The sequence below is a fragment of the Cicer arietinum genome, chromosome 4 (assembly GCF_000331145.2).
Source record: "Cicer arietinum cultivar CDC Frontier isolate Library 1 chromosome 4, Cicar.CDCFrontier_v2.0, whole genome shotgun sequence".
Classification (NCBI taxonomy): domain Eukaryota; kingdom Viridiplantae; phylum Streptophyta; class Magnoliopsida; order Fabales; family Fabaceae; genus Cicer; species Cicer arietinum.
In genome coordinates, this window is record NC_021163.2 from 37,796,578 (window position 1) to 37,806,126 (window position 9,549).

At 32.5% G+C, this 9,549-nt stretch overlaps 1 protein-coding gene across 1 annotated transcript in view; it reads left to right on the top strand.

Annotated features, from left to right (window-relative positions):
* The first annotated feature begins 2,868 nt into the window (after positions 1–2,868).
* The window catches only part of LOC101508004 (uncharacterized), a 14,631-nt gene continuing 7,950 nt past the window's right edge, over positions 2,869–9,549 (top strand). The window contains exons 1-4 of the mRNA XM_004513691.4: positions 2,869–3,166; positions 3,486–3,722; positions 4,568–4,650; positions 4,745–4,861. Coding sequence (XP_004513748.1) covers positions 3,010–3,166; positions 3,486–3,722; positions 4,568–4,650; positions 4,745–4,861 — 594 coding nt within the window. The 5' untranslated portion in view covers positions 2,869–3,009. The remainder of the gene's footprint in view (positions 3,167–3,485; positions 3,723–4,567; positions 4,651–4,744; positions 4,862–9,549) is intronic.

The following is a 9,549-nucleotide window of genomic DNA, read 5'->3' on the forward strand; positions in this document are numbered from 1 at the left end:
TGTGTGTGGTTGTGTTGTGAGCAAAGAGAGTGTTAAAATAAAAGTTAATGATGTTTTGTTGAGTTACTTCTTAATTCTATTTTTCTTTTTCAATCATTACTTATTTATCCTCTTTGATTTTCAGCCCAGTCTCCTTAGGATTATCTCACCCTTACCTTGGCCACGTTACAACTTGAATAAATACCTTTTGATCATTATGTGCATGTATTTCAAATATAAATTATAGAGACTTGTCAAGCCTATGGTAGTGCTAGCTTTAATGATGTGTTTTGAGTGTAAACAGTAGCCCAAAAACTTTGAGAGAATTTTATATCTTGGGAGGACTCTATCACTTATGATGCATTCTTTAGTTAACTTGTCATCTTGTTTGCCTTGATTGTGATAAAAAAACTATTCATGATTACCTTAAGCTAGAAATATTTTTCTCTCACCACTTTGCATTCATAAGAATATTTGGAATCACATGCATTGTTTTGCTTGGAGTGCAAAAGTTTAAGTGTGGGGGAATTTGATCATAGCATTTTGGCACATGTTTCTAGCTTTTTAGTTTGGTATTTTAAAAGCTCTTTATAGTTTAGAATAATATTTTTAACTTGTTTCTAAACTTTGGGTCGAAATTGAATTATAATTTTATTATTTGCATTTTAATTTTATCATTTACATTTTGACTCTTGTTTGCTCTATAGGCCATAACTTGAGCTTTGGCTATCCGATTGATGCATACGAGCAGGCGTTGAAAAGCTAAACATCATAGTTACAAATTTTGTGTTGGAATAAAAGCCTAATGCCGAACTTTATATGGCCTAAATTACAGATTTCCTAATCTGGACTTTTGTAATAATTTTAATTAGTGGGTCACTTGTTTTTAAACCCTAAACCATAAAGTCCAATATCGAGTACTATATATTGGCAGTTTTGTTTCTTTTCTATAGACGAAATATTAGGATTTAGATTGCAACAAGAAATAAACAGTTTTTTTTTTTTTTTTAATTTCATGGAAGACTAATTTTATAAGATTAACCTACGAGTTTAGAGTTTCATCAACACCTCGATATTCAAGTTACACTGTCAATTTCGATTCATGATTCTATTCTTGTTTATTTGATTATATTGATATTCTGATTGCTTAAATTGAATTTCAATAAGATCGATTAAATCTATTTGATAGAATTTAGTTTCGGTTTCTAATTTAATTGAATTATAATTTTGCGACGCTTGATTGTTAATTGTGATATTTTGATGATTGTGATGCTTAATCCAATCAAAGAAACCGAATTCACGTAGGATTGATTACGCTTATTTGATCAATTCTATTGTCAAATAAGAATAGAATCACGAATTAGAAATTAAAATCATTGATAGAATTTGTGATAGGTCTGAAACTCGAATAAGTAGATTATTCGTTTTGCTCATCTGTTAAATCAAAAATCTTAAAAAACCCCATTTCTAAGTTCAACTTTCAATTTGGTTATTATTATTATATCAAACGTTCTTGCGAAACGACTCAAGTTATTACCTCTATTTATATTTTATCAATTGTATTTGACCCGTGTGCGACAGCAGATCACTCGTTGTCTCACAAATGGTTTCTCTATTGTATAAGTTCTTCTATTTGGCCTGATATTAAGCATTATTTCTCTAATGTTAAAAGTAATTTGTGTATTGTGATAGGTACCAACACCTCCACTAATTTTTGAATTGATTGTTGGTTTGATGACATGACTTTGACAAATCCGCTTAGTTTTCCTATCACTATTCAAAATAATTTAACCTCTTTTGTAAGTGATTTTATTTATACCATTGTTTGGCATCTTTCGGACACAATATGTAAGCAAATCCATTGATTAGTAGATGAAATTAGTGAGATCATCCTCCCCTTTTCATCACAAATATTACAATTTGAGCCAATTCATCTGATGAAATCTTAACCTTTAAGCATGCTTACAACTTCATTCGTCCTTTTGGTTAATCCATTCGGTAGGGTAAATCGATTAAGTTGGTGGTGGATGCCTTTAGCTCTAATATCAAGGTCCGTTAGAATTTGATTTCAAGATGGATGAATTGTTTATTTCTTTGTCGTTAGATGAACTGTAAAGTTTCTCGGGAATGTGTTGTGCATATAGATTGACAACTTTTAGTTTAAGTCGTCATGGTTTGCATTGGTGATCTATTGCCGATACTTTCATTAGCAAAGATTTTTTTAGTAAAGTTTTTAACGAGATAGTGACTTATAGTGTTTTAGACTTTTCAATTAGGTTTTAATCTAGTCCTCCGTGTTGTAATGTTCATTTTAAAAAAGGCAAACTACTTATTTTTGGATTTTTCACTTTGGAGTTTGGTCTAATCTCTTCAACTTGTAATGTTCATTTTTTATTTATTTAATCTTATTTTAGTGGTACTACAAATGATATTCGGTGATATTGAGATGTTAATATATTTGATATGTCTTTATTACCATATGACGTCTTTGCACTCCATCTTTATATCAAAAACAAAAACAAAATGAATTTATTAATTTTTATTTTGAAATAACCAAAATTAATAATTATTCACTCAGTCTTATAATAATTGTTATAATTAATACACAACTCACAAATTTATAATTAATTATTATATTAATATTTTCTCAATCACCCATATTTTAATAGGGTCTTCTAATTCTTTCAAGTTTAACTCAAATTATTTGAACTACTCCACCCTTATCCAAGTTAACTTGGTTGGTTAGAGTAAAAAGAAAAAGGAAAAGGAAATGTTGGTTATTTCGAAGAAAGAATATTTGTAAGGAAAAAATAATAATATACGTCAACACGTAACACTTTCAAATAATAATTATCCACAATTCACAATAGTTACTTATCTATCCAAAATCATATTTTTGCGCCTTCTTCCATTTGTTATGCAAGTCATTCGCTACTCAAAAAATAGTCACGTGCGCATGTGATTTTTAGTGTCCGACCATATCCACAACCTCTTCTTCTCAAGGCCGACCTATCCATTCCCACAGTTGGGATGGCTTCGTCACTGCTTCGTTCCATTCCTATTTCGTATTTTCAACCTAAACGCCTTCTGCTTCGTGCTTCGGCGTCAACTCCTCCCACCCAGAAAGCCCGTTTCGTTGCTCGCCGTAAGGAGTCTGTTTCGGTTCAACAACTCCAACGTCCCCTAAGTAATGTTAGACACACCCATAGTTAATTAATTCTCTTATTGTTATTTGAGTTTGAAGAGGGTAATTTTAATTGATTAATTGATATTGTTAGAGAATATAATTCTAGAGTAAGTTAGAATAAGTTTGGTTAAGAAGTTAGTTAGGGAACACAAGGCTATAAAAAAGTGTTTCATGGTATAGTTTACTATCTTTTTAATCTTTAATATTAAATATTATAAGGAATTTTCTTTTGCATCAAACTTATTTTCAATATGAGTTTCATCTTTTCGATCTCGTTGTTTCTAACAGATAGAGTAATAATTTGATTTTGTGTGTGTAGTTGAATACATGAAGTTGCCAGCTAGTCAATATTCAGTGTTGGATGCGGAGAGGATTGAGCGTGTGAGTGAGGACACATTCAGGTGTTACGTATACACAATTAAGTTTTTCTCCTTTGAGGTTTGTCCTGTTTTGCTAGTCAAGGTTGAAGAGCAACCTCATGGCTGCTGTATAAAGCTCTTGTCCTGCAAGCTTGAAGGCTCGCCCATGGTCGCAGCTCAAAACGATAAGTTTGATGGTGAGGATTATATGCTAAAATATTATGACGATTAAACAATCATTTTGGGTTCTGAAATTGTAAGTGACTTGCAATTTGAGACCCTAAATTTACTAATTATCAAATTTCTCCCCCAAATTGTTTAAAGTGAGTCAAAATGCTCCTTTCATCAATTATTTTAAGGAGCATTTTGCCTACGAGTTAGAAAGTTCAAAGAGCATTTTAAGTTTCGATTGACGTTAAAAAATTTGAGGGAGCATTTTGATAGTTCGTAAGTTTGAGGTGATACAAAATGGTGGTTTACTTTATTAAGATTGTATGTTACAAAGTGTATGTGTATTTTTTATAAGGAATGCCTTTTCCTAGGTGAATATGGAATGGTAATAATTTTAATTGCTGATTTTGTCTTGACGAATCTAAATAGGATGAACTAGAGATAATACTTTCTATTGAAAAATCTCAGCCGATAGATAAAGATTAAATGGCTTATTTTTTTAGATGTATTCTAAAACTGATTCTGTGAAGTCAGAATACGTGTTGTCTGATCTTCGTCCAACTGTCAAGACCCCTTAGTGTGTGTCTTCGTGCAAGGAAACTAGGCCCAAAATGTAGACTCACAATACAACTAGGGCAGAAGAAAAGGAAGAGTTCTATAGGTGAGACTATTCGTTTAAACTAGTAAATGTGAATCATGTGACGATGATTCTACAATTATATGTATACATTGATTTAAACCACAAAATCAGAGGCAGTTTTCTTGTACCCTTCTTGAGAAAAGGAAAAACAAAATCTGTAGGATATGTCATGCCATGTGATTCATGCTACTTTCAGGAATGCATTTTCAATACTTTAATATGGTAATGCAGCTATAATGGTGAACCGGATATCATGTGAGAGCGACTCAAATGAATCATTGGTGCAGCAACTCAAATCAGACACTATAATTGAGGTACTATTATACTCTAGTTTCCTATTGTTTTTTTGTGATTTTAATTTGTGTGATTTTGGTTGAAATTTTCTTTGGATTGCTTATTTCAATTCAGGTGAGCATTGAAATTCCTTTTGCTTTCAAAGCAATACCAAAGCAAGCAATTGAGTCAGCTGGGACTCAAGTCCTTGAACAAATACTCAAGATCATGCTTCCCCGGTTTATGTCACAGGTTTGTTGAAGCTTGATATATTATTTACAAGTTTGATTTAAGACATGTTTCTATTTTTGGATGGAAGAAGAAATTCACTCTGTCAAAGAAGTGAAAGAACAAATTACAAGGGGATAGAGGAACAAGAAGTGCTACTTAACATAAGAGCAAAACTCACAAAAAAATGTATATAAATGAAGTTTTTATGTACCAATGCATGTATATAATTGTGTTTATGTATCGATTCAATAGCCCATATCCTACATAAATCTGGCTTCCTTTTTAGGCAAGGTATCCTATTTCATAAGTAGAGTCATCATATAATTCATATCCTCAAACAATAGGTGCATCATAATAAGATACAGGTACTCAGCATCCTGGAAAGAACAAAAAAGTTTACTGCGCTATTTCTGTCATCCTCTGATAGAACCCGCAAAATCAAAGTAATTGAAGTATATATTATTGAATTGAAAAGAATGAGCTCAAGAGCTCTACAATGGTGGAAATGATAAACTAAAATCAAAAGACTCTTAACCAGAGCATAATGACTCTTATCCAGAGAGACTCTCATAGACCAACTTAATACAATATGGGAGAATGAATCTCACCACCTAGCCTCAGTCCTTCATATAACAAGCTCCATAACTGAATCTCACTAACTCTCAACTCTCTCATCTGGCCCCCCTTTGGTGTTGTTTCTATATTGGGCCCATCTGTCCCCCTCTGGAATAACATAATCTAGGAAAACAAATTACTGTAAAGCTGGTCTCTGTGAAGCATATTGTTAGACTATTTATTATTAGTTAGCAGTTACAGCTATGAGCAGCTTGTAATTAATTATGTCTAGTTAGTTATGTGTGTTATGTTAGAATAAAAGGGAAAGAAACTGAATAGGAGGAGTTATCTTAGAAAATCAGAGTGGTAATTTGGAAAGGGAGAGTTCCAAGGCTCTTGAAATCATTGGTGAACCATGTTCTGATGCTTTTCTATCCTAGTTGTATTATCTTGTATAATTGTGTAATTCTGGATGTATTTTCTCTGTTGAGGTAGTTTTTCTTCAGAGAACTTCAATATATTTCAGTTGTATACACATGATCAGTAGTCTCTCCCTACATATTTTGATCTGCATCAAATTCAAATTTTAGGTAGAGTTGAACTGTTCACAGAAAGAGATGCATAATGAAAAAGGAAAAATGATTCAGTTAGGTTATTCTGTCAGCTTTTATACAAAATCTGAGAATGAACTTGTGGTTCAAGAAAGAGTAGGTGTTTCAGCGGATTCATTCTTAAATTTTTTATTTCTTGGGTAGAAATCAGTCCTTTTAGATGTATGCATATTGCATAATCTTTACCACAGTCAAGCTACATGTATTTAGAGTATATAGAGAGATATTTTTTTTACAAAATTGTAATTTGTTCCAACAAAGTAGCACAGTGTATTAATTGCTGCCTAAAATATGGAATCCATCGAAAGTTATTAGTATCGAAAGTTTTTTGGGGGTCTCGTCTATCATCCTTGTGGCAATTCCAGGTGTCCAAAAAATTCAAATACACTATAATATCCTTGCTTTCATATAGAAAAAATATTCACAATCAAGAATGGGTGCTCTTTTGTTGCCCACATTACCTTATGTAACATTTGATTCTGCACATCTATCCAAACAAATTCAAATAAAAACTGCAAACCGATCTAGTAAAAATAAAAAACCTCACAAAATCAAATATTGTTGGATCTCTTTGGATTTCGTATTGTGAAAACTGCTCGAATTTTGGATTCATTTTTAAAACCGAACCAAACCGCATATATAAAGTTTAATACTTATTTATTTTTTATTAGTATGAGATATTGTTTCAATATATTATATGATGGGTTTTAATTTTTTAATAATACTTTTTGGTTTAATTTAATATATTTTTTTTTTACGATTTCATACGTTTTAAACACAATTAATCATTGTTATTTCATAATTTTTTTTTTTTTATAATATATGTTATATTTTACATCAAACATATTAATTTACCATAATTTTCTAATATTAGTATTAATAGTTAGTTTTTCTTACAATTGTAATTTTTGTAATTTGGATCAACCGAAAAACCATCCAATTGGAATTTTTAAAGCCATCATCCAAACTGAACCGAACTACGGTGATTTAACCTTTGGATCAAATGGTTTTCTAATTCCAAACCGCACTGCGAACACCCCTAAATTTAAGAGTACAAACGATTGCATTTTTATATACAAAGTATCTCAGAAAATTCATTTGATTGTTAATTTTCATGAATGATAAGTTATAGGATTTTAGATATGAAAGAATGGAAGAGAATGATTTGATACAAAAGTCTAAGAACTTATTTATATACAAGTCCTCAGATCCTAATCAAATATGGAAACAAATCATAATAAATACTTGAATCACAGTTCTTTTCATGCAGAACCTTTTTTTGGTAGAGTTCAATAGACATATGCAGACAATGTAAAACAGTTTTACATCATCTTCTAATGAAACACTACCACTGTTCTATATCATATCACTAATTTCAAAATAACCGTACAAAGGTGGGGTGATATGGAAAAATAAGAGATTTTCATTGGATGTCAGTGTAAAACTCCTTTTTGTTATGATCTGTTTTACCACACATGGCTACATGATAGTACACTCTATTGGTCTATATTGGGCTCAGGGGAATTGTTGAAGATATATCTGGTCATCCACAATAGTTTACATTCCCTGTGCCGTAGTTCTAAATTATGCCTCTGTACTTGATCGAGCCAAAACTTTGCTTCTTACTTACTTCTTCAAGTAACATGGTTCTCACACAAGGAAGTGCAATAGACTGGAGCGCATCTTCTATCACTCACTAGAGAGTGCAATATCCTTGATATCAAACCACTGTAGTTCCCCCTTAGAGTGGGCGACAAGAGAGTAAAATACAAATATTTTTCATCTTTGGCACTAAATCAAACTTCTCCTCATAATGCACACCGTTGGTTTGAGAATCATTTTGGCACTAGTCTTGTCTTGTCTTGTATCAATCAAGACTCAACATTGTCATCGATTTGTGCTTGACCATGTAGATCCAATTGCAATCATTCATTTTCTTGCCTCTTAGCCTTTCAACAACCACCCATGTTTCATTTTTTACAAGATGTTGAGATTCTAAGAAAGTCATCTGTTTTAATAAAATTTTGATGTTGCATGGAAATTTGTTTGGAAGAGACAGATTGAGAAATATGGTACTTGGCACAAGATCTTTTCCCTATTGGTTGAGTCATCAGGATCAAGGTCACAAGTATCATAAATTTGAGAATTAGATGTTGAGGAATTATTTTCAGTTCTTACCCTTGGCTTACATGATTGAAGTTGTTTATGGATCAGGTCGGATTTTTCTATCCTCTAGTACAACAAAATTTGCTCACAGCCTTGCTTGTACTGATGCTGAAGGTACTGATTCCTGAAAAACAGATAGCAAATGGGGTACAAGAACAAAAACAGGTGACTCAGATGTTGACCTTGGAAGGTATGGATCAAGGAAGAGAAACTTGGTTATAGATTCTTATTAGTGCTCTCCCCTTGAAGTTGAGGGTTAGTAAAGGACACATGTTCATGAAAGGTAACACATTAACAAAGTATTGACTATTTGGAGGATGATAACGTTAATACCCATTTTTTTAGGTGAATAACCCAAATTGATACACCTGATGGCACGAGAGTCCAACTTATATCAATATTGTTTATGAACATGGACAAAAGCAACGCACCAAAAAACTTGAAGGTTAAGGCTCTGCATTATAGGAACAGAAGAAAAATGAGAGATTATAAGCTGTATAGGACTAACATTACCTAAAACATGGGATCCGATTAATCATATAGACCACAGTAAATACAGCTTCCCCTCAATAATGGAACTGACATTTCAAAGAGGAGGGTTCGAACAATTTCAAGTAAGTGGCAATTTTCCCTTTTTGCAACCTCCGTTTGTTGCAAAGTGTCAACACATGTAAATTCTTGAATGATGCCGTATTTACTATTAAAGCTTGAAAGACTAATTGATTGTATGGACAGTGAAAAGTACCCCTGCAAATGATGAATAGGGACTGTCTGAACGGTGGATAGTACTGTATAGATGGGTAGTTGTATGTACAGTTAGTAGTACCGCATTAACGTATGAACAGTGCCGATCTATTCAACAAGCAGTGAGGAAGGAGCCAAATGCTCCAATGAAGCTGGCAGCCAAGAAAACCACAATGATTATGGAAAAGAGAACTAAAATGGAGGCAGCTAGGGTTTTATGTAGAAGCAAGGCCCCCAAAACCAAAACCAAGGCCTCTTGATACCATGTAGAAAAACATATTTGAATATTAATAATTGTGTTACGAGTACAAGCACTAGTCTGAATGTGTAGACAAACTCTAACTAATGAACCTGATTAATGGACCTTATAATAATTATACAATTTCAATACATGCTATATAACGAGGCTTGTTATTGGGTTCATGTGGTAGAATCGGAGTGAATGAGTTTCACAATGAGATGTTTAATGTTTGATCATTTGAACAGCTTATCTTAAAACTTTTCCTTCGTTATTATTTCTTTCTCAATTTTGCTTCATGAACATGAACGTATAGTTTTACTTAACTGCCTAACTGGTATTTGTCTGGGTTGGTTGTTGCAGCATGCATATAAATCTTGATTGCATTTTCCTTT